This window comes from Heterocephalus glaber, unplaced genomic scaffold, assembly GCF_053883595.1.
Source record: "Heterocephalus glaber isolate CG9 unplaced genomic scaffold, H.glaber_assembly_v1.0 deba00000594, whole genome shotgun sequence".
Lineage (NCBI taxonomy): Eukaryota > Metazoa > Chordata > Mammalia > Rodentia > Bathyergidae > Heterocephalus > Heterocephalus glaber.
In genome coordinates, this window is record NW_028258151.1 from 24,005,683 (window position 1) to 24,030,323 (window position 24,641).

Sequence of the window (24,641 nt, forward strand, 5' to 3'; positions counted from 1 at the left end):
CTCTACAAACTGCAAGCCAAATAAACCTTTCCCCCTTTTAATTTTAGGTGTGGGGTATTTTGTCTCAGCAATGAGAGAAAAGGAACTAACAACTTCCCTAGTAATAATTTTTTTAGAATTGGAGGAAAAGTTTATTGGACTCATTGAGAGACTGTATATTTATATATTATCCTTTATAAATGATTTAAAGAATTTTCATGGCCCAATAGGCATTAGAGCTATTCACTAACTATTTAAAGTTTTCTTCCTATGCAGTCAGTGAGGTTGCACTTCCTGGCCCCTTGAAGTTAAGTAAAGCTATCAGTTCACTTTTGCCATTGAAATATGAACAGAAGTAGGGCACATAACATTCAGGAAGAAGCTTTAAGAATCAGTGCAACATTTGCCATGTTCTTTTTTCCCTGCCTTGATAACTGCAGAAACAGAGATGGAGTCTCTCTTATACTTCTGGCTATGGTTTGGATTGCTAGGTTTGGCCCAGGTGTGGCAATGTTGAGAAGTGATGGAACTTTTAAAAGGTGGGGCCTAGTGGGAGGTAATTAGGTCACTGGGGAAATCACCTTCAGAAAAGACTAATGCTCATCTCCAATGAGTGGATTATGTCTCTCACAACTTGATTATTTACCATGAGAATGGGTTGTTATAAAGCAAGGCTATCCCATGCGTTTGGGCTCTTCTGCACTGCCGCAGGCCACTCTTGTATGCATTTTGTCCATGTGATGCTATTTGCCACATAATGATGTACTATGAAGGCCTTGTTGGATGTGGCCACTGAACTGGGACATTTCAGCCTCCAAAACCATGAGCCAAAATAACCTCTTTTCTTTACACAGTAAGGACTATTACATATGACTCTACCATATATAGACATCATATATATTGAAGTTTCCTAGAAAATATTCATTTGGATCTATAGCCTTCAATCTATAAATCTTTTTCCATAAGGACCATTAGAGACCCTTACCTTGTAGCAACAATAGGCTGAAGTAGGAATTAAAGAAGAGGCAACAACCAAGAGAAATTGAAATCCACATTTATTGATGAGAACTATATACATGAAGGTTAAAACACTTAGTGAAATTTTGAATTCACAGGTTACTTCCAGCATACAAAGAGTACCCAGTAATTTTACACATGAAATGTTACAGTAATCAGTCAACATTGTAAGAAAGTGTAGAAAGCTAAAGGTGAAAATGAAAGACCTCATCTACCCAAAATGTGCTTTGCCAAGAAGGCATTTCCTAGTACCATTTATAAGAAACAATCCAAAAATTAGTTGAACTTTTTATCTTTTACATTAGTCTTTAAATACAATGTGCTATAGATGCTCTATACAACATGGCTTCAGCTAAGTAAGGATTGTGAGTGTGAGGAAAACAATTATTCTCATCTTTCATTCTGGATATACAAGACTCTTTAAGGATAATCTTACCTATAAGGGTAATTTTTTTCAGTAAGTTTTTCATCTTGAATTTGAAGAAGCCACATTTTCAAGGAAAAATATGCCCATCCACCATATCCGCTTATTCCACTCATCCAAAGAAGCCATTGCAAATTAATGAGCTTTATGCCCTCATGATCCTGGGCTTTGTGCCCTTGAGAAAAAAAGAGGGGCACTCAGTGTTGCTATTTCTTCTCTGTCCTTGGGGAAGGAGCTCTAGACATTGCATTTAGTGCTAATTAGACAGAATGTGTGTTTCTGGAGGCAAGTGTATAATTTCATTCGTTAATCTCATCTTCAGTCACTTCCAAACATACACACAGAGCACGTGGGTAGAGGAGGTCATACTCCCTTCACATATATAGGATCTGTGCTTCAGCAGTTGCTACCTGCAACCCCCAAAGTTGTACACTGTTCCTGTGCTTCTAGTACTCAATCTTTCTATGACAACTGTGCCATTTGCTGCCAGAACTGTGCTTCTATGGGGTTTCACCTACAGCTAGTCAGTAAATATTTTTCCCATTCTAACTCAAGAGGCTAAGTGGGACAAGGCTCTTCAGAACTTTCAGGTCACATACATTAGGATGAATATTTGGCAACCAGAGAGGCTGATCCTTCCCTAAAGACATGATGGTAACATGCACAAGAGAAAACTAATCCTTTGTCTCTCTGAGCTCCATCCACCAAACAAAGGACTGTAGGTGAATGTCCTCACTCTATACCTACCTAAGCCTAGATCACGGAAAGCTCCACAGTTATATTCATCAAGTATTATATAGACAACAAATGCCCTTTCACTAAGAACCAGGACACTCATCCAACCCATCCCTCCTCTGAATTGTGTATTTACAAAGGTGCTGGACACATACAGACATTCAAGCAATCATGGGTACAATGGTTTCATAGATAAGTTATTCACTGATACATATCCCCAAATCACATTAAGAAAGAGTAGAAATGATTCACTGCTAGGTATCTAAGAAGAAAAAGAAGGGTTTACAAAACACCAATCAACATGCCTATTGTGTCTAGATGAACAGCGAAAAGTAACATTTAAATTAAATTACAATACATCTATACACCATTTCACGGAAATTACACAGAGATACCTACATTATAGCTACACAAAGTGTATAGGCACTGTTCTTCATGCATGGACCAAGCATCAGTGAGTAAACACAAGAACTTCATGCTTTGACAGCTAGCTGTACTTGAAAACAGACGCAATCCTATCCAATTGAGGGCACATCTAATCTGTTTGCTTAATGAGGAGCAGGTTCAAATACATCTAGTACACTCTCTCTATAACTGACTACTGCTTAAAACATGGTAAAAATACTAGTCCTACCGCCATCTCAGAAACTGTGTTTGGCGGAGGAAAGATACCTCGTCTTTTCAGTGACTACTGATTTATCTGTTAGGAAGATTATATAGTTTGTTATTCACCTGAGGACAAAAACTACCCGGGCTTCTTAAACAATTTCACTGTGACTCTAAGCTCCCACCTCCAGTCCCCAGTGATACATACAGCATTGCTTCATAACCAGTATGAACTTTTTTATTTAAAAAATAATGTGCTCAATTCATTTAATAGTGTGACACTTATTGTCATTTTGCTTAGCAAGAATTAACTGCAATAAATCTGTCCTGATTTCCCTCGCAGCACTCATTCTTAGTCTTTGCTACTCAAAATTTTTCTAAGCCAATTTTCACATAAACATTTAGAAAGGCATGAGAGATTGTGATGTAGAAATGATTGCACTATTATCATTTTGCTTTTGATGATCTTAGAGAAAAGCAAAAACTTAGAATGATCAGCTGGAAAAACAAGGCCTGGTGTCAAAAATAAAAATGAGCACCATTCTGTGAGTTAGAAAGATTGTTCAAACATACATCTTAACCACTTGATTTAAGCAATTCTTTGTTCTGAATGGTGATATTCACTGGATCACTGAGGACTAAGTTCTTAAATTTTTTGAACGTGGCTAAATGCTCAGAAAACAACTGATAGCTCTAGGTTGTCATAGAAACTTTTTGTGCTCTATTAGTTACAGTTCTACATATGTGGTTATATAGAAAATATAATAAGAAAATATCTGTCTGCAAAATTACAGATACTAAATAGATGAATTCAGTCTCCACTGAGTTCTTTATGATTTCTGAAGAATAGATACAAACCTATAACATTATGAAAGGCTAAATTAATATTAAACATATAATATCCAGGACTATAAATACATATTCTCATGCTTTTTAAAATAAATAATAGTAAAGAAGCTTGGGGATTTGTTGAAGAAAGAATGTAAAACTGAGCTGAAGTAATTTATCGTAATTTGGGGTGTAATACTGATCAGATAACAATAGATTGTCCCTGGTAGCATGGACTCTTACCAGGAAGCCAAAAAATAGGTATCTGCTGGCAGCAAGATAAAATTAGATTCACAGTTTGCCAGCTCTCTCCTCAAGCTGTAGAAAACAAATAGAAAAACAATATACAAAAATTCTCCAAAAAGTAGCTTTTTTTATATACAAATCTCTATAGTGACCAGATAATCTGATCTGTGTTGTGCAACATGGAGATGCAATGCTGAGATTTTTTTAGGGGAAGGAGGAAGGGAGGGAATTAAGGTGATTTGTAGAAGAATCTGGTTGCCAAAGGATGAGTTCCTAGTGAGGAAAGCGATCTCGTGGTGTCCTAAGCCACCAGAGAGCTAGCTTTCTGTTTGTACATCTCAGAGAATTTGCTCCACGGGGAAGAAACCTCAGAGATGTGCTGGTCCAACTTGTTTGGCTGGTGAGTATGTTTGTCCCCTATCAAAGGCAACAGACTGTTTCCAGGCTGGCTAAATAGTTGCCATGAGAAGAAACAGAGCCCCACAAGTAGCAAGGCTCATGCTGCATCATCCCCAACTCCACAGGGGATGATGACAAGGGTAACAGTCAGTTGTTAGGTTCCAACACTCACCCAGGGATTGGAAGCGTCTCCAGAGCAACTGGGGACCTGCGGTTACCCATTGTCAAGGTCCAGTGCTGGCTGTGCCAAGTGATAAGGTCTGTTCCAGGAGTAGGTTTCATTCTTAGCACAAAAAAATCCCTGCATAACAACTGAAAAGTTTTAAAAATATTAAAATAGAGAGTCGGCTCAGAGATTGGAAGGTGAAGCAAGGCTGGACTCAGAAAAAAAAAAAAAGAAGTGAACAGTAATTATTCAAGATATTATTTAGAGTAAATGGAATGTGAGTTTAGGGACTTCTGTCACTTTCCTACAGGTTCTTCTGAGGGTCAGTTGAAAAACTGTTTATCTTGCTGCTCTCATATCAGGTCTTTTAAACTGATAGAAGAAACAAGTAAACAACAACAACAACAACAAATAAAAATCCTGAAATCCAGTCCTAGAGTTACACCTCACTTCCCAAAATCTGAAGAAATGAAGTGTTCTCTAGCAATAAATGCGCTCACCACACAAGCAATAGCATCTCCACTCTGTATTTAGGAGAAGGTTGGACATAGGGCAAAGAGGCAAGCAATGGCCCATTGCAATAATGCCAGAAAGTACAGGAGGTTGTTTGAAGGTCATGGCTGGTGACACGAAACCTGTGGACCACACCTTGTATCCTACTCACTAGAAACTCCACAGGCTTTGAAAAGGGAAGTGATAGCAAAACTTCATCCACCTAAGTTAGAGCTTCTCTAGCTGCAGTGTGATGCCCATGATACAAGAAAATCAAGTGGAAAACATAGAAATGAGTTCAATCAAATATCCTTGCCTATCCCTCCAGAGAAAGGGCTCAGCTCAGCTTACTTGTACATGGGTGTGCATGTCTGCATACCTGCGGAGGAGGGAAGGTATTTACAGACTATTTCTGCGATTGTGTAAGTCTTGCACCAAATTTCATGAGTGCTCAACTTTATTTGCCAAAGGCTCCCAAATTCCCATACTGGGTTGGCAATTAGGAGCCTTTGGATAAAATTATGTGGTTTGGGTATTTGGAATGGGCTCTGTTGCTACAGCAGGAATGATGCAAAAGATTGTGTGCAGCAATAGACACATCTGGTCCCTTACGGTGACTCTGGCGGCAGTTTTCCCTGAGCTGAATCACTACTTCTACTAGGATAGTGAGTTTAGGTAAAGGGAACTTTTACAAAAGGATGTTTATTGGTGTCTCAAGCCATAGATTAACATGACCACTTAGCAAGCTTGTTATAAATTTAAAATAGAGGCTTAAAGAGGGGAATGAGAAAAATCTAAATTGATTGTTAGAATGGAATCCCTCTGACTTAAAATATAAATAGTGATATTTCATAGAAGTAACTCTCTTAAGAAAGAAAAAAGTAAAACATATTGTAATATCAGGAATTTGTAGGGCTAGCGGGATTTTAATCATTTAATTCAACATTTTCATCTTTCAAGTGAGGGAAAATAAAGCTCTAGACAAGAAGTGGCTTGTGTAAGTCATACAGCTAAAACTGGGCAGAGTCTATGTCAAACATTTCTTTTACCAAACTATGCTGTTTCTTATCATCTCTGTGCCAATTCCTGGATTAATTCTGCTATGCCATAAAATCAGATAGGCTTCAATTCAGATTATTATTTATTCTAAAAAGAATCCTCATACTAACCTATATGGTCATTTACTAAGTTTTCTCTTAAGCAGTGGAATAGGAAGGAGGAAGAGTGGAAATAAGATTTTTCTTTTAGAGAAATCATAAACTAATGTTTCATGAGCAGCTTTGAACTCACTACACCCAAGGAGAACAATCTGCCTCTAGTGCCACCTGCCTGGTTGGTGACTATTCTCCTGGGTTTAACTTGAAATTACTACAAATATTGGGAACATTAATCTTCTCCAACAACTAGATTTACTTAACTCTCACTTTAGGCTGTGCTTTAACTTAGTCTTGTTCTTATGTCCCCAGACCCCAATATCCTTATTCAAAGAATGAGTATGATAGTAACAAAAAAATCTCAATCAATCCCTTTTCTTGTCTTGGAATGAGTTCACATGGAGAATAAGCGAAGCAAAACCAGCAACCCAGATGACTGATGGCCCTGAGAGTTAGAAATCAGCTAAGTGGGGGGAACCACCTTCCCTGGGGTGCAACTGCTGTGCGCTTTTAGTCATCAAACCAGGCAAGAGCTGCTGAGACTTGTTTTTCAAGGGTTAGAACCATGGAGAATTATCTGAGCATGTGCATACCTACTTGGATTTATTGCTGTATTTCATGGGAAGATATTGCATAGGCAGAAGCCTTGATTCTGACAAAAATAAAAATTATATTTTTGTTATTAAGAAAGGAAGTATGATATTTGGATAAACATGGCAGACAGGATTGGTTTTCCTGTTGGGGATCCAAAGGATAAGTTTCCCAGCCACTCAACTCTGCAAAGCTTTTCGACTAGATACATTTGTAAATAACATACTTCCCCCTGCACAAGTAGAAATGACCTTGACACCTGATCAACTGATCATTGGGATTTCTGGCATCAACTACCAGAAATCTCTGCATGAACTGAATTTCTCTCAAGCCTTTCTCAGCTTCCACGAGTCTAAATCCAGGAGCTAGGAATTTTGGCACCTTTTTCCTTAAGCTTTTGTGAACATCCAGGCTAATTAGTGGTTGGAGAGGAGAAACAAATATTTGTCTTTTGCAGAGCATGGTAACTTCAGCAACCAAGGAGACCACAGGCTATGTTTCAATGCCCAATGAGAAGTGAAAAACGGGATCTGATAGCTACCTGAGGTCCTAAAGTTACTTAAGGTCCTTTACTGAAGATCTGTTTACATAAACAAAATGGTGGCCTAGATCCTCTGATGTACTTCATACTGGGGGGTGGGGGTGGGGAACCTATCCTCAAATATCTAAAGCAAGACATTACTTTGAAAAATAAGCTATCTTCTCACTGATTGGGATGGATTTGTTCAACTTTAGTAAATGCTTAAAGAGTGCACTCACTTGGGTTTCCCAAAAAGCAAAGGATGAATTTCTATTTAATTGGTTTTCTCTGAAATGATTCTAATTCCTAAAAAAATAAGCCTATGACAAAGTGGTATTGACAAAGTCCTGATTTATAAACCTTACCAGATGCAGTATATGTACCTGACCTGCTCTTTCTATACATAGATATACAACATTTATGTATCATCAAATATTAATGGATTATTATCAGCATTTGTATCTGGATAAGCCCATTAGCATAAATCTCTACACATAATTGACAGGTACCCCATTTAGGTCAAGGCTATTAGAGGTATACTCTGGATCCATTTGTTCTCTTTATGGCACATATTCTGGACAAGAGAATCCCCAAGGGGCATGGCATGGAAGAATGAATGAGGCCTAAAACATCAGAGGACATACTCGTATGTCAGCTATACATGCAGTGTGGATATTTAGGCTATTCTTGAATTTGATAAATTATTTCATTTTAATATAATTTATTGAATTTCCAGATAAATCTGGTTTCCTAAGTGTATTCTCATTAGATGTTGTATGCAATTTCAAACCACAAAAGGCTGCTTTGTGAAGCTGTGAATTCTCTTTTGAACACACTGCTCCCTTACATATTTACAGGCTAGCAGCATAGCTAGGAAAAAGCTAGAGAGAAAAGAAACCAGAAAGATTTTCAAACACAGAGTAGAGAAGATGATTCTGAAATTCTCCTTGAGAAAACGACCACCCCTTTGAGAAACATGTTGGTGTATACAGGTGTCAAGTTGGCCTTCTACAGCAAAAAAGCAAGCGGCTCCTAGATGCTCTGCCTAGATCTTTCTGCTCACCATAAAAAAGCTCTTGGAGTAGCACTTAAAGAAAAATCCTGGGTTTCACAGCTAAACCCACTATCCCTTTGGCCCACATGTCTGCTGTAAAGGATATGTTCCCTCTCTACTATATTTGAGCATGACCTTAGCCCCTCTATTAGCTGTCCATCTTATGAAAACAAAGACCAAGGTCTTTTTAAAAATCTGCTTAATACTGCTCAGTAGCAATCCATATCCAAAAATAACTAGGGTTTAAGAGGCAAAAAACAACTGGAATCTCATCTTTTGTATGTTCCAACGCTGTATGGGTTGGAAGACAGAAGTCATAAGGATTAGGTAATAAAGCGTGGGTGATGCCCAACCAGTCCCTATTCTTAGAGAATTTGGATTCTATACTTATTTATGAATACTTCTGCATCCCTCTGCTGGCCTCATGGGAGATGTAGACATGTGGACTAATGTTCTACCTACTTCTTAGAATCTGTTGTGCATTATCTCTCAATGACTCAAATCCCCAGCTAACTCTCCAACCCAGCAACCTTCGGAAAATACTGTGGGTCATTCAATAGAAAATTGTAGTAGAGACATACAAAACTTCAGCTTGCATAACCAATCATCAAGGATTTTCTGGCTGCCTTCCACATGCAAGGCCCTCTGATGTGCCAATTATATTATTTATTCCTACAAATTTTCATAGCCTTGAAAAGTTTCATCTGGGAAGTTGTGCAGTCATCCTTTGTTCTCACTTCATGGACCAAGACTGGCTGGTCTATGCCAAAGAAACATCACCTTTATAGGATTTTGTACATGTTTGTTTTCTGTTCCTTTCCTACTGAGGAGGAAGACTGGCTCTGCTTCCAACCATGTCCTGTAATTAGTTTTATGTGCTTTGATATAACAAAAAGCCTTCTACATATTGGTTAGATACCAGTTCGTCTTTTCAAGGTATGACACGAAAAGAGATACAGCTAACACAAGCGTCCTCCATATGTGGAAGACAAAGGATCGGCCCGTCTAGGTGGATGAGAATACAATGGAAATCATTTAGAGATTCAAAGAATTATTTTTTTGTTAGAAACCCAAATGAAAATCTTTTGGGTGAAACAAAGAGAAAAAATATAAATCACATAATCTCACTGTGCCAAATGAATACAAATAAAATGCAAATGAATTTGGATAGTTAAATCTGGTTAAAATTTATGTCGTCTGCACTCCATTAAGTTTGTTAACATGTATATATGGTGGTTGTATGCAAAATACTTCCTAACCCGATGTCAAATTTAGAGAGAATTATGACACATCTTTTGAAATTTTAACCATTATTCACACAAACTAGATAGGGCAGGGCAGAGAGGCGATGGGTTCCATAATGAGCTGCCTGTAAGAGTATGGCTCCCACTAAAACTCTCTTTGAAACATTCACCTCAAAGAGCACACGAAAGGTAAGATGCGTGGATTCCCTAACACGGATACTAGCTTTTAATCAGCACAAGTGCAAACTCTACAAGACTGAACAGGAGTTACTTCTAGAGGCTTTTAGCAGAATCTCTTGTGTGAAAACAGGCAAGACAGGAACACTTTAAAGACTAACACACTGTGTGAATGCTCACTGTCCCAAGTCCCCAAAGGGCACCACACTGCTTTTATCATGTCACTTGGGAAAAGAGCATCCACAGTTCTGCACTGAGAGAGAAGAGAAGCTGGCAAGAATGCGTCTTCAATTCAAAGGGATTCCTCCAGCACATCCATTCAAACCGTAATACGAGTGAGAAAATTAGCCAGTTATGAAGCATTATTTGGCAAAAACACAGCACTGTGCCTGTCATCACAGACTCGCCACAGCTCCTCTAAGCCTCAGCTAACAGATTAAGTAAACATAGAAATAGATGCGTTTTTTTCCTTTTTAAAGAAAGCTTGTTTACATCATCTTTTACCATACAATATGCTGGGGAGTTTATTCAAGAATGTGCTGAGAGTCAGATCCTTATTTTTCCCGTTTCCAAGGCTCTTCCTCAACACTGCAGTCGGCTGACTTTCCGTTGGGTGCCAGAGTTACCTGAAAGTAATTATCATCAACATCCAGCTTACGGGCCATGAACCAGGAAAAAGCCATGGGCTATATGGAGAAGCACTAGATCTCAGGTTATAACAAATGACAGGAATATTAGTTTTAAGTAGGGTTATTCCAAATTGGCTCTGAATCTGTTCTGGTGCGCAACAAGGATTTGTGAATTAAAATATCGACATTCGTCTTGTGGGTATTGAGGCATTGCAGAAGGGGGATAACTTCTGTTATATTTTTAGGGTTGTAGGGTGCCTCACTACCCATAGGACTCATTGCAGAATGACATAGTCCTTAAAATATAGTGACTGAAATGTGCTACTCCATACAACCACAGAGAAAAAAAAAATATCCGGAACTAGGTAGCTAGTTCTACTCATGCATGTAAAAGGTTCAGTTGCAATGAGGCCAGGAGGACTTTGTACGTATTCAGTTTTAAAATCAGAAATCATGATGGTTTGGCTCTACCAAAGAAGCAATCTTGGTTTTAAAAATTAAAAAGAAAAAGAAGGGAAGGATTAAAATCTTAATATCAATGACTATGTAATCTAAATTATTTCAGTGCAGACAACTTATTAATCAAATATAATGACCAGATTATCTACATCATATTCCCCTGGCTCAAAGTGAACTGAACCCTTATGCAGAATGGAAGGTTCTCCCCTCCACTTCTAAGTAGTTTTCCTAGCTTACCTTCTGTCTGTCTGTCCTCAACGTCATGTGCATACTTAAACCCACGACTGATATTCCACATAATGGAGAGACTGGATTTATGGAAGCATTAGAATATGGAGACATGACAAACGCAGCAATGTTTGAAAGAAATCTGACTTTCTTCTTACCCAAGTGGAAGTGAAATGCATGCATCACAAATATATAACATGCTAAGTACAGAGAACCAAGTGCCCTTCACAAACCAAGCAAATAAAAAAGAAAAAACTATTCATTCTTCCAAGTCCCACCTCCCCATTTTTAGAAAGTCCATGCAGTTAGCAATAGCTTCGCACATGCAGTTATTCTGACTAAAATTTAAAAAGATGTTGCATGACTTTAAACTACTAGTATTACCAGCCAAGGATTTGAAAATAGAGAGACCAACATGACATAACAATACTTGAAGTGGTTAAAATTTTGACCAGAGCTGCAGCAAGTTGGTTTGCCCTTCAGTGAACTGTCAAGGACAGACAGGGACAGACTGTCTGTCTGGAGAAAGCTGCTTGTTTGCTATGAGCTTAAATGTGCTGATATGGCTTTTAGGAATGAACCAGATCAACGGCAGTGCAATCTTATAAGGGTTGTGCCTTTGGAAGAACCAGACTGTACTTCGGGGAGCTGCTTTTTGTCTTTTGTCTGTAAATACCATGGACCGTGTTTCAAAAGGAGCTGGGACAGTGGCTTTTCTGGTATTTCTTTTTCTAGCTGAATAAAGGAAATTGAGACTCCACATGCCAATCCATTCCATTTCTTTCTGGTCTAACCACTTGGTGATAGGAAAGCAAAAGGGGAGGGCATTGGCAGAACGCATTGACATCTTCCATGGTTTTAAAAATGGAGAAGCAGCAATGGACTGGAAGAAAGTTCAGGGAAATGAAAATGTGACCCCCATATTGTGAAAAAGAGTGTACATTCATCCCAATAGCTCTGGCTAACTCCTCCCTTATCAGTGTCAACATACTTAACCGATCTAAAATGAGAAGAGTCAACTTGTCTCACCTGGCAAAGCCTGAGAAGCAACTCAGCTTAACTGAGCTGAACCCAAACTCTTTCCCTAAAAATACAACATCTGTAATAATTAGTAAACCAACATGCCCATTTTCATCATCCTCATTTCCTGTTCAGTTTGGTCACTGACCATCTAAATGCCAATTAACCAATGTGTCTTCAGGTGGTTGGTTGGGTAGTCAATTTTATAAAGAGACTGAACAACTATCTTTATGAAACTGTCCAGCAAAAAAGTTTTCTGAAATATAGCATGGAATCTAGATACTAAAAAGCTACATTCAAGAAATACTTATTGAGTACCTACAATATGCCAGACATTTTTTAGGTGATGAGAAATGTTCCCTTCCCATTAACTTACTTCCTACAGAAGGGAATTCACAAACATCTTCCTTTAAAATTGGAAGTATTTTACTTAAATAAATGAAGCAGATTTCTTCTGATGTTATTTAAAAAAAGAAAGATCCAGGAATTCTGAAACCTAAGGACATCTCCATGCCCATTTACCTTGCCTTTCAAAAATGTGTTCTTGAAAATATTAAGAAATCTCTTGAGAAGCTCCAAATGGGCCTTACCATAATTAGCCACCAGGCTTATTTTTAATACAGCTATGAAACTGAAAAAAAATATATATATAGGGAATTCATTGTGTCTCAAACTATTTTTCTTGTATGGCAGTTTGAGTCCAAGTTCATCTCCCCTGTATCACTGTATATTCTTTTGGCCGTCCTCCAGTGCCTAATTCAGGGCTTTGTAGGAAACACAGACTCAATGAATACTTGATGAATGATCAAAATATAGGACCTTACAGGAATGAGGTGGGGACACTCAACTAAACCTCACAAAGCACACAAGTATTTGTTAAATATAATAGTGTATAAAGCCATTCCATAAGAATAATCTGGCACATTACTTCAGATTGGAAAAACACTAACTTTTCAAAAGAATGGATTATCCCATTTAGGTACATTTGAATTTTTACAAATGTAGTTGTTTGCTGAGTCAGTGAATTAACTGCCTTTTGACGGGTAGGTTCCCTCCCTAATTTGTATCGTAGCTCTGGTCACCCACACAGGCACCTAAAGTAAAGGAGATAAGCACAAGATTTTGTCCACCAGAATTTTGTCCAGTAGAGAGAACTGTTTCTCTGTCAATCTTAGTTGTCTGGCAGATACCATGATGTGTACTTGGAAAGTCCCAGACGTAGCACAGGAAGAAATTAAAGATTAATTTTGATCTTACCAACAAGAGTCAGAAAGGTACCAGAGGTCTGTCTTGGGTTCAGACTGTCCTCAGTTGCTATACAGAAACATTTTAGCAAAACATCATGGGTGAAAAAGGGTAACTCTGTGAATCTGCCAGGGTTTCTCCAAGTTTGCTTCACTCTGGTCATGACACTTAGCCTTTTAACAATGTCAAGTTGGTTATAATGAAGGGGAGACACAGCCCATCAAGCTTAAGACTTGGTACCCAACAGCCTGGAGGAGAACCCAGAACATCTGTGCTCCAGAAAAGATGGCACTGCCGGGCAGTATGAGAGGACAATGTTTTTTAAAAGACTTCCCTGGATCATTGTTCTGAAAGACAGTTATTCTTAAAACTGCTTCCCCATTTTGGGAGAAAGGTAACTGCCACATTAAAACACCCTTCCTTTTGCCGCCTGCTGCACAAGCACAAGGACCCAAGTTTGATCCCTGGCACCCAAAAAAAACCAAACAAAAAACCAAAAAAACACCCTTCCCACAGAGACAATTAAGAGAAAGATAGATCAGCAAATATATGAGCATATTTTTGGCTAATATGTGCAAGAAGGAATATTCATGCTATAAAAATGAAATTCTGTCTATTTCTCTCAATATTCCATTTGAGGAGCCAGTAAAGCTCCAACAACCACAAATTCATGTGTAAAATAGTCAAATTAGTGGAGCAGGGTGGATGTGGGAATCAGAATACATCACGATGAAATAAGCAGCTGGTTGATTTTCAGTTTGGGGCATGTTGATTTTCCATCATGTTAGACACAGAGCTAGATGATCTGGCACTCACAGAAGCTGGGGTTACATGATTCTTTTAAAAAATATGTGATAATAATGGATGCAGGGCTTTATGTTTATCTTCTAAGAATGGAGCATGCACTACTATATACAGGTTTCAATGTCCAGGAATGGGAAAGATACCTTGCACTCATCTACTACGACAGAGTTGTGTGCAGCATAGACACACTGATTAGAGTTGTTTTCCCTGTGATTCTTCATGTCATCATAAATGGACTGAGTCTTGGTCATTTCAATGTCTTCATGCACTCGGTGTTGGGAGTCAATGGTATCCAGCTCAGACTTGGAGAGGTGATAGACAATCCCAGCCCCAAAAGAGTCACCCACAACATTGACTGAAGTTCTCATCCTGTCCCTGGAGACAGAGAACAGAAGAGGGTTAAGTGAGGAAGCAGTATGACATGGTGGTTGAGAGATCAAAGTCTAGAACAAGAGATTTTTAGGGTTAAATTCTGGCTTCACCTCTTCCCTCTGTCTGACCTGGGACAAGTTACTTAATCTCTATGAACTTTGATTTCCTTGTTTTTCAATTAGAGGTAATAACTACACTTCTTTCATAGACTTGTGTGGAAATTAAATAAAATAAGGTAGGTAATGCGCTTAGCATAATGTTGATAAATGATAAACCACCAATAAGCAACAGCAAAGAAAAGGCAAAAAGAGAAAGAAATAAAAAATTAGAGAGAAATAGTACATTCAAATCCCCAAATTAGTACCCAGCCTTCAAAGACACCTAGTTGTGGCCAACAGTTTTTCCTGGTTTACACTGTTCTTTGAATCCTCCAAATGATCCCTGCTTATTTTACTTATTATTTCTACTGGGAAGAACAAATGAATTGTGAACTCTCTCATGATAGGAAATCCATCTTTTTCACATGGATGTAAAGTAACTCTGCCTTTCCCCACCCCAAAACCCCAACCCAACTCCTACAGACGCAGTTGTTGCACAAGAAACATAGACACAATTTTCTCGTTGACCAATGTGTGTTGTGACTGTGTGTTCTACTTATTCTTTCTAGTCAACTAAAAATATCAAATCTTCCACAATGTTTCTGGAACCAGAAGGTATTAAGAATATCCTTTCTCAGGCCAGGGATTTAGCTTAGTTAGTGGTTCTGCCGCCTGCCTCACAAGCGCAAGGTTCCGAATTCAATCCTTGGTACCAATAAAAAAAGGAATATCCTTTTTCTAATCTTGAAGTTCTAAGTTTAAAAAAATATGATGATTGATAACTCTTCCTCTTAGAAAATCTATACCAACAAAGCTAATTAATTTCTTAAGAATTAAGCTGTGGTCTGTCCATAAATTCAAGCCAAATTGTATGAAGAATCCTTTTGTCTATGTTTACTAGCTAACCAAAGTTTAGAGAGAAGAACGCTGGAAAAAACATTAAGTGAGTAAGCAAATATATAAAAAAGTAAAAGGTTAGGAAAGAAGCTGCTAAGATATTCTTAGTCCAGGACACTGTAGACTTCAATTGAAGAATATGAAGACTGTGATTAGTTCCAGGCAAAGTGGAAACTTTAACATTTTTCTCAGAATAAAGGCCTAATGTGAATTCTACTTGGTGTGACCAAATCTATTTCTCATTAGAAAATAGTAATGAAATTGCACTAGGGAGAGTCTGGCCTGGCTCCCTTGCAAGGCCAGCTGTTTGCAAGGTGTAAGTCACATGTCCCTCTGATTTCAATCAGGAAGATGCTACCCATGGGGAACATGAGAACTGAACTAAACTCTCAGGGATATCTCTCCATCTTAGAATGCTTTGGCCACACTTCTGCCCTGGAGAATCTGCTTGAGGGTAACAAAGTCTGGACATGAATGAAGATGGGGTCTTGAGCTCATCCACAAAATCAAGCCCTTGAAGTAGACTGCTAAGAAGCCCCAGCACGAGATCATTACATGATACTCCATTAATATGTATAATTTTGTTTTATATGTATCAGCAAAAAATAAATCTTAAAAAAGAAAAAGAATTTTTTAAAGAAAAAGAAAAAAGAAAAGAGGCAGCCTGACTTGGTTTCAAATGCCAGACTTGTCCTTACCTGTTGGAGCCTTAGTTGTCTCATATTGAAATAATAAAATTGTCCAATATATGAGTTGTTATGACAATTAACAAAGTGCCAGACATTTAGACATTTAGTTAACAACGATAAAATATTATTTCATATATGATACGTACTTCTAATATTACTATAAGTTACATCAGGTCATTCAAATATGATTTTGGCAGCTGCCAGATAGAATTTCCACATGTGGCTGGTTAAGCTACTATTTTCCCCTGAAAACATTAACTCTACTTATAGGGCAGCACCTATGACATCACTCTTGACTAACCTGCTGTGTTAAATAGTGTCTGTCATACGTGTGATGAATATCTACCATATAGCTGTGATCTGTTCTGGAGCTATTTGACTATACAGGTTGAACATCCCTAACCAAAAAATCGGAAATGCAACCAAATCTAAAAATTTTGTGAGCTATCATGATATTGCAAGTGGCAAATTCCACACCTGACCTCATATGACAGGTTGGAGACAAAATACAGGTACACTCAACATACTATGTAAAGTTATCTTCAGGCTTTATGAATAAGGTGTACATGAAATATAAATTTATTTCATATTTTAACTTGGGTTCTAACACCAGGATATCTCATTATGTATAAAGAAAATATTCTAAAATCTGAAAAAAAATGTGAAATCTGAAATTTTTCTGGTCCCAAGCATTTCCAATAGTAGATACTCAACCAGTACTTTTAAGACCTCTTAGAGTTTACTGAACACCCTTAACCAACGGTTAGATTCCAAAGAATGCTAGTTTTCAAACCAACATTGAATACTCACTCATCTTATGGCCCAGTAGAGCCTGTTTTTTGGCAAATAGAGGCCCTAAAAGTAATGATGATGATGGTGATGGTGACAGTTATAGCTAATATTTACATCATACCACTTGAAGGAATATACGTTATAGTTATTACCTTAATCCCTACTGGAACTCTAGAAGAGGTATTTTTATTCACATTTAATACACAGATAAAACTGAGGCCTGAGGAGGTTAACCACATCCTGGTAAACTCATATTGCCAAATTAGAACACAGGCAGTATGATTCCAGTGTCTACTGTCTACCACATGTTGCAAAGCACCTCAGAGCCAGACAGCCCTGATTTGCCTTCTAGCTCAATCACCGATGAACAGTGGGATCTGGATGACTTGCTGCTGTGGTCTGAATATTTTTTTTCCCCCAAAGCCACACACTGAAATCTAATTCCCAAGATGATAGTATCAGCAGGTGGAGTCTTTAGAGATGGAATTATAGGACTCGAAGTCTGAAGTCTAATTGGCTAAAGGGAATACAAAAGAAAATAATCCAGGGTTCTTCTTAGATTTCTGGTTGGGGCAACCGGTGGATAGTGACACCATATGTAGGAAGCACAACTGGTTGGGGTGGGAAAACTTCAGATTTCAGTTTGAAAGTGTTAAATGGGAGGCAAGTGACCTGGTCAAGGGCAGATGTCCCATAGGTGTAGAGGAATATTGACTCATGGTCAAAGACACATCTGAGATGCAGGTGGTAAATTAGGAATCGTCACATAGAGGAGGTTATGGATGTCACAGGGGATTCAGTGCACCCCTGGAATGTATGTAGAATGAGAAAAGCAGACAGTTTAGGCTACAGCATTGAGGGCAACCAACAGAGGACCAAAGGCCTGCAGAGGTGAAAAAGAACTAGGAGAGTTTGGCATTTCATAAGTAAAAAGAAGTATGTTTTAAAAATAAGGTCATGGTAGACAATGCCAGGTACTGCCTAGAGGTTAAGGAAAAGAGTCTCTTGGTTTTAACAACAAACAAGCCACCATTAATCTGTCAATGGCTGTTTCTATACAGAGGTAGGGATCTAAGCCAGCTCACTGTAAGTAAAAAATTGTGAAGTAAAGAAGTAGAGACATCATGTATAATCACCTTATTCAAAAAGACTGACAGAGTAGATGAGGAGAGGGAATGGTTAATGGAGCAAGAAAGAAGATAGAATTTTTTTCCTTTGCTTTTATTTTAAGAGGTGGAATACTTGAAGATGTCTAATTCCAAAGAACAAAGAGCCAATAAAGAAGGGGAAACTAAAGGTATTGAGAAGAGGGAATAATTTATGGACCCAGGTCTCAAAGGAAATTTAAGAGGATAGGATTCAAAGCAAAGATGATGTTTGTATCTTTCAGAGAGGAACTCTTCTCCATCACTGCATCAGTAACATCACTTACAAAACTTACATCACTTACAGCAGTATGTTTATGAAGATATACTTCTAAGTGAGATGTCAAGGATTGAAGGAGACCTGTCGAATAGCATGATGCCAATTTGGATTAAACTACAATATCCGATCCCTTTCATGCTAGGTTTCTCTACCACAAAGCATTCTGGGAAAATTCCCAGAATGCTCATCCAGGTACTCAATCATGGCTATTCGTGTGTATCTTTCTTCCTGAAAACATCGCAAAGCAGAGTATCCCCAGGGGAATGTCTATCAATACTGGGGAAGTCCAACTCTGGCTAAAACCAGGATCTGGAAATTGTGGTTCACATGTGGAAAGTTTCCTCCATAGGCAAATATTTTCATTTTCCCTCATAATCATCCGTGACCTCTCTGGAAACTACATGTTTCATGTTAACCTTGGGAGTTTTTAGGAGGGAGGGAAGAAGGGAGAGGGAAGGCAAGCGAGGGAGATGGAGGAGAGTAATTGGAGTTGGGTCTGGATGTTGTGTGTGTCAGGACTGCAAGACAGGATGGAGAAGAGAGCAGAATCTTGCATTTAATAGACTCACTGCAGACAACACAGTTATTCTTTTGGGACTGCCAAGAAATAAAAATGAGATGGGGCTTGACAGTTATTTCAAATTGAATTGAATCACTGGATCTGGTTTGCTGAAGAAAAGCAATTGTCAAGGTGCTTGGTCTATTTTCTATCTCTTTGTCTAAATCCTCTGGCAGAAAAATGTGGGCTTGCCTGAAAGTCCTGATTCTCACAGAAAAACAGAGCCAAGCAGGGTCACTCACAATTCATCTGGTTCCTTGAATTGGGTTAGACCATATGAAATTGCCATTTCTATAGTCTAAAAAGGCCAAATAGTGGCAGTTTCATACGATTCAATCTAATAGAAACAAACCATAGTGTCTGCTCTCAGAAAGCAAGTTGCCGTGGGACTGTCTTTAGGTACACAGTGTGGCAGAAGGGTCACCTAAGGCTCCAGGTCTAGGGAAGGCTGGCACAATTCTGGGCCTCAGAGGTCTAGAGCCACATGTGATTAAGGAAGGGAAGCCGGCACACTAAGCATGGAGTAGGGGTGTGATCTTCGGATGCCAACCTGTATTGCAATCCTAGGTGCAGCATAGCAAGTTACTTAACCTTCCACACTCAGATTTATTTGCAAATTATGCCAAGTCATCCACCCCCAAGCACTTGAAGAAGAGAATAACTACCGACATGCATTGAGCACTTGTCATCCAAGAGGTTCTTCACAAACACTCTGCATATCAAAGGCTTACATGGCACAAGTGCATGTGCCAAGCCATTAGTTGTTACCACACTACTATTATTAGTTCAAGTAAAATCCAAATGAAATCACTTCCTCTTTAACTCCCCCGCAGAATCTCATGCAGACTCCTGCTGAAACACCTAGCACATTCTGTTGGAAATTCTTGACCACATCTGTTGGGATTTTTTTTTAACCTCACTACTAGACCAGAGGTTCTCTGAAGGCTGTTTTGTAGTCATCCATATTTTGGAGGATAGGTTCCAGAACACCTTTAGGGATACCAAAATCCATGGATACTCAAGTCTCCTATGCAAAATAGCCTAGTATTTGCATATAACCTACATTTATCTTCCAATGTACCTTAAATTACTTCTAGATTACTAATAGTAACTAATACATTGGAAATGCTACATAAACAGCTATGCTGTATAATTTAGACTAATGACAAGGGAAAAAAGTGTATTCAGTACAGTGGTAATTTTTTCAGTATTTTCTATCCATGGTTGGTTAAACTCAAAGGTATGGAAATCATGGAGGGCCAATTCTATTCACTTATGGCACAGGCAAGAGACAGGAGTTGGCTATATGACAGAGGCAGAGAACGATGGATTGTTAGTTTAAGTTGGAAGCAGATGAATCCTGATTTTTCTCTAGCAGAACATCTGGTTGGATATTCTAGTGGTGATAAGTTGATATGCAGGACTTGATCCAGGAGGAAATAGGAGACAATGAGGTCAGAGAAACAACACTTGAGATTCAACGCTAAGCAAGGGAGTAGTTTTCATTTTCTCGCTCTCCTGAGTTTGCCCCTCCCCTTTTCATGAGCACATATTTCTTTTGTGATATATTTTTAAATGATTTTGTCAGGCAGAGCTATAGCCCTACCCCACCCTTTACTCTACAATTGCATTGGCTGGAGTCAGAGACACTTTGGGAGGACCAAAGGACCTGGTGGTGGAAAAGAGATCACCTTTCACAGTAAGGTTGACATAGATTGGAGATGGCATAGAAGGTAAAAATGAGAATTAAGTGTATCCAGAAAAACCAAAGCCAAATACTTAAGACAAACGTAAGTCTCTAGAATTTTCAGAGATTCTTTGTTTTCTTTTCCTTCTGGTACAGAGTAGAGATTAAGTCCGTTATGTGTGTGTGTGTGTGTGTGTGTGTGTGTGTGTGTGTGTACTTGTGTGTGCGCGTGTGTGTATACACATATGTTTTAAATAAGGGAATGAGGACCCATATTACCAGGCCTGGCACATTCGGGTTGTCTGGGCTTTAATCCAAGTTTAACCATTGAATATCCACTAAATTGGGATAAGTTACTTCTCTATGGGCCTCAGTTTCCTCAACTGTAAAACAGACATAATACTGTTAGCTGCAAATCCATGTAAAGCACTTAGAACAATGTCTAACACTTAAAGGACACTCACTGAACCTTAGCTATTACCATCTTGCATCCTTTGAAGGCATTTTCATTAACAAATTTGTGAACTGTCAGAAGTTTCTCAAAAAAGAGTATAGGTGCTTATAAACGCACAGTCAGGAACTTCTGATTACCAAGAACCTCCCTTACTCTAATCCACTGCTCCTGAAATGAGGGCTTGGACTACATCATGAGCATCACCTGGCAACTTCTTAGAGATGCTGATTCTTGGGCCCCAGCCCAGATCTTATGAGTCTCCATGAGACTCTGGTGCACACTCACCTGTCAGAACCAAAGCTCTCTTCCCTTTACAGATGGATGCCAGTGCGAGGAGCTTCAGTCTCTCCTGCAGGATGGGAGCTCCTTAAATTCTCCCCTCTTTGCCCCATCTCAACTACATCCCCAAATAGCAAATGCAAGTCCAGAAAAGATCTCACCAGCAGAATGTTATGTGAGCAGTGGGCCACACGTACTCTTAAATTCACTTTATTTTGGCTTTCCTTTTCTAGATGTGACCAGACCCATTTATTTATTACCTCTTCCTGATATTGGCTCCCAGTTTTTACTTCATGCCTCCTTCTTCATGGAGAAAGGTGTCAGCATGTCTCTAACAAGTATCTGCCCAGCCTTCCCAACACAAATGGTTTCCTGGGCTCAGGAGAAGGTTCTGATTTTAGTGCATCCTGGCTATCTGGTGCTCTCAGACTGAGGCACTTTCAGGGCCTGGAATCTTGGTTTCCTCCATGACATTTACAGAGCAGCTAAGTTTGCCCATTGAAAAGCGGCCAGGATTTAGTGGGCAGTAATGAGGCTGGCTGGTCTCCAGCAGTTGGAAAACACTGGGACACATTAAATGTCACTGAAGGCTTTGTTTGGTTTTAAATTGAAAAATTGCTAAAGTTACAAAAGCTTACAGACTTTGCCTAGAGAAGAAAAAACTCCACTCCTTTTTTCCTCCTCTACAAACTACTTTTCTAAGAACAGTCAGCCTCCCCTTGCACCCCTACCTCAACCCGGCACTTACCCCACTTATGCACTAATGAGTTCCCAAAAGCCATGGTGCTTCCCCATCAAGTTCCTGTTTCCAGAACTCCTCTTGCTGGTGAGAAAGAATGCAGCATCATTGCTAATTCAAAGCAGATTGGGCCCACTCAGCCTCCAGTGTCTATCTTCCCAGGATCCCTTACTTTTACTTTTTTTTCTATTCTTCTTAAAAGAAATGTTTGTAATTATTTGTAAAAAACAATAGCCATCTTCCACAGAATTTTATGTCAGGTCTTAAAACTAGAAGGGCACTCAAAGAAATTGGGTTTAGACTACTTCACTCAAGCTTAAATTAGAGTTCCCATTGTACACACAACATAACTGAGGGCCAGAGACTGAGTGCATTGCTAAAGTCCTAGAGATAATAAGTGCAGAGCTCAGAGTCAGCTCTCCTGCCTCTGGGTTGTTCTCCCCCTTGATTATATCCTCCTACATCTGAGATCAGAGCCTCAGAACTGAAGAAAGCTGAAGAGAACTTCACTTCTTTTTCTCTTTTCAGTTCCAGCCCAGTAGTTTTCTCTTATATGATTTTATCAATACAGTTAATCCACATGTATCATCATTTTCTTGTTTGTGTTCAGCCAACTCCCTCCTGATGGCCCATTTCAAACCTGGTGTTGTGACACACCGCTTTCTTGTTCAAGTGTGAGCATGTGAGCATCTGCCTAGGGTAATTCGAGAGGACCCAGTCTCCCATTCCATTTGCTAACACTTAGGTTGGAAGTAGGCAAGGTCTTGAATGTTTCATAAAGTGATTCTCATGCAACAGGCTTGAAAGCAAACGAGTGCCAAAGTCCACAATATGAGACCTACTGGGGCTGGAGGACTTGAATTCTAAGAGAGGCTGATGCCTTGCTTACATCCGCATTTGTTCCCAGTTAGGCTATTTGTTTTGTTTTAGTCCTGGAAGGGAGAAAAAAATGTGTCAAACAGAAAATCTGGTTGTTATGTAGAACCAGGGATGTCTTTGTTCATTTGCACTGCTATTACAAAACACCTGAGACTTGGTAATTTATAAACAGAAATTTATTTCTTCACAATTCTGGAATCTGGGAAGTCCAAGATCAAGAATCTGGTCAGGGCCAGAATCTGGTCAGGGCCATCTTGCTGCACTAGCTTATGGAAGACAGTAGAAGAGCAAAGAGGGAGCAAGAAGAGGTGAAGCTCACCTTTTTTATGATGGCACCAATGCCAGTCCTCATAACCTAATCACATCTTAAAACTCTTACCTCTTAATATGCTACAATAAAAATTAAATTTCAACATGCATTTTGAAGGGAACAAACATCCAAACAATACCATAGGGGGACCCTATCAGTCTACTGTCCCTAAACATCCAAACTACAGCACAAGGAGGGAGACCTTGTCAGTCTGTTGTCCCTAACCTTTCCAATTTTGGACCTCTCTGCTCCTCTTCTCACAGATGAACTGCTTGGTACAAATTAGGAGGTGGCACAAGGTGGAGTGAAGGACCCAGAACATGTTATGGTTTAGATCTAAAATGTCTTCCTAAATTCTCATGTGTGTGGAAGGTGATTGGATCATGGTGGTGATGTACTCATCAGTGGAGTCATCCACTGGTGAGTTCAGTAGTTAAATGTGATGTTGGGAGGTGGGACCTGGTTGGAGGTGGATCACAGGGCACATGACCTGAAAGGATGTATTCTTGTGGCAGGCTCCTCCCTTCTCTCTCTGCTTCCTGGCTGCCATGGCGAGAGCACCTTTTCCTCCTTGATGCCCTTCCCCCATGCAGTTTCTGCCTTGGAGCCACATGACCATGGACTGAAACTGTGAGCCAAAATAAACCTCTCCTCCTTTAAGTTGTGGGTGTCAGATACAGTGACGAGAGAGTAGCAAGACACCATACAAGCTATGCTGTGCCTCAGGGAAGACACTTAACTCTCTCCGTTCTCAGTTTCCCACCTGTGATGCAGAGATTTTCAAGGAGTATACAAAACAGATGTAGCAGTGCCCACCAATTATCAACCCCTTTTCTCTATTCCTGATAATATTACTACATATTTTTCCACTCAAAGGCACTTACACTGTAATGAGGGAAGAGCCTCTATAGCAATAATTTTTTAAAAGATAAATATAGAAGAGTAGATCTCAGGCCTTAGGAACGAGTCCAAGAAAAGAGCAGGCAACACAGTCTCAGCAGACAAGGAACCAATGCAGACAATGACAACTCCAATTGAGGAGGCTCAAGAGGCAGAGGGGTGGGAGTGAGCATGCAACAAGTCACAGGGAAGCAAGTGGAACCTGACTAGCATCCTCTGCCTTTCTTCTTGTGTGGAAAGGCCCTGATGATCACACTGCAGCTGTGTGGTCAAGGCTAGCACACATTTATTAAACTCCTACTTTGTACTTCATTTCCATACCACTGACAATGTCTTCATTCCCCCCCCTCCCCGTTTCCTCCTCCCCATTCAAATCCTACCCCACTCCTTTGTCTCCTTGTCTTTTCGTCTCCTGGTCTTTCCTGCCACACGTCACCACTGAATCGTAGCTACTTTGTCTGGCCAGATACCACGAGAAAGGCTGACTTTCTTTTTTTGTTGGTTTTTTGTTTTTGGTACCAGGGATCGAACTCGGGTCCTTGCG

At 39.4% G+C, this 24,641-nt stretch overlaps 1 protein-coding gene across 3 annotated transcripts in view; it reads right to left on the minus strand.

Annotated features, from left to right (window-relative positions):
* Window positions 1–1,017: 1,017 nt before the first annotated feature.
* Slc1a2 (solute carrier family 1 member 2) overlaps window positions 1,018–24,641 on the minus strand; it is a 150,446-nt gene continuing 126,822 nt past the window's right edge. For all 3 annotated transcript variants that reach the window (XM_087205597.1, XM_004852038.3, XM_013074848.3), the window contains 2 exons: window positions 14,161–14,392; window positions 1,018–10,258 (listed from right to left, as the gene is read on the minus strand). In XM_087205597.1, the coding sequence (XP_087061723.1) occupies window positions 10,187–10,258; window positions 14,161–14,392 (304 nt within the window). In that variant the 3' untranslated portion in view covers window positions 1,018–10,186. The remainder of the gene's footprint in view (window positions 10,259–14,160; window positions 14,393–24,641) is intronic.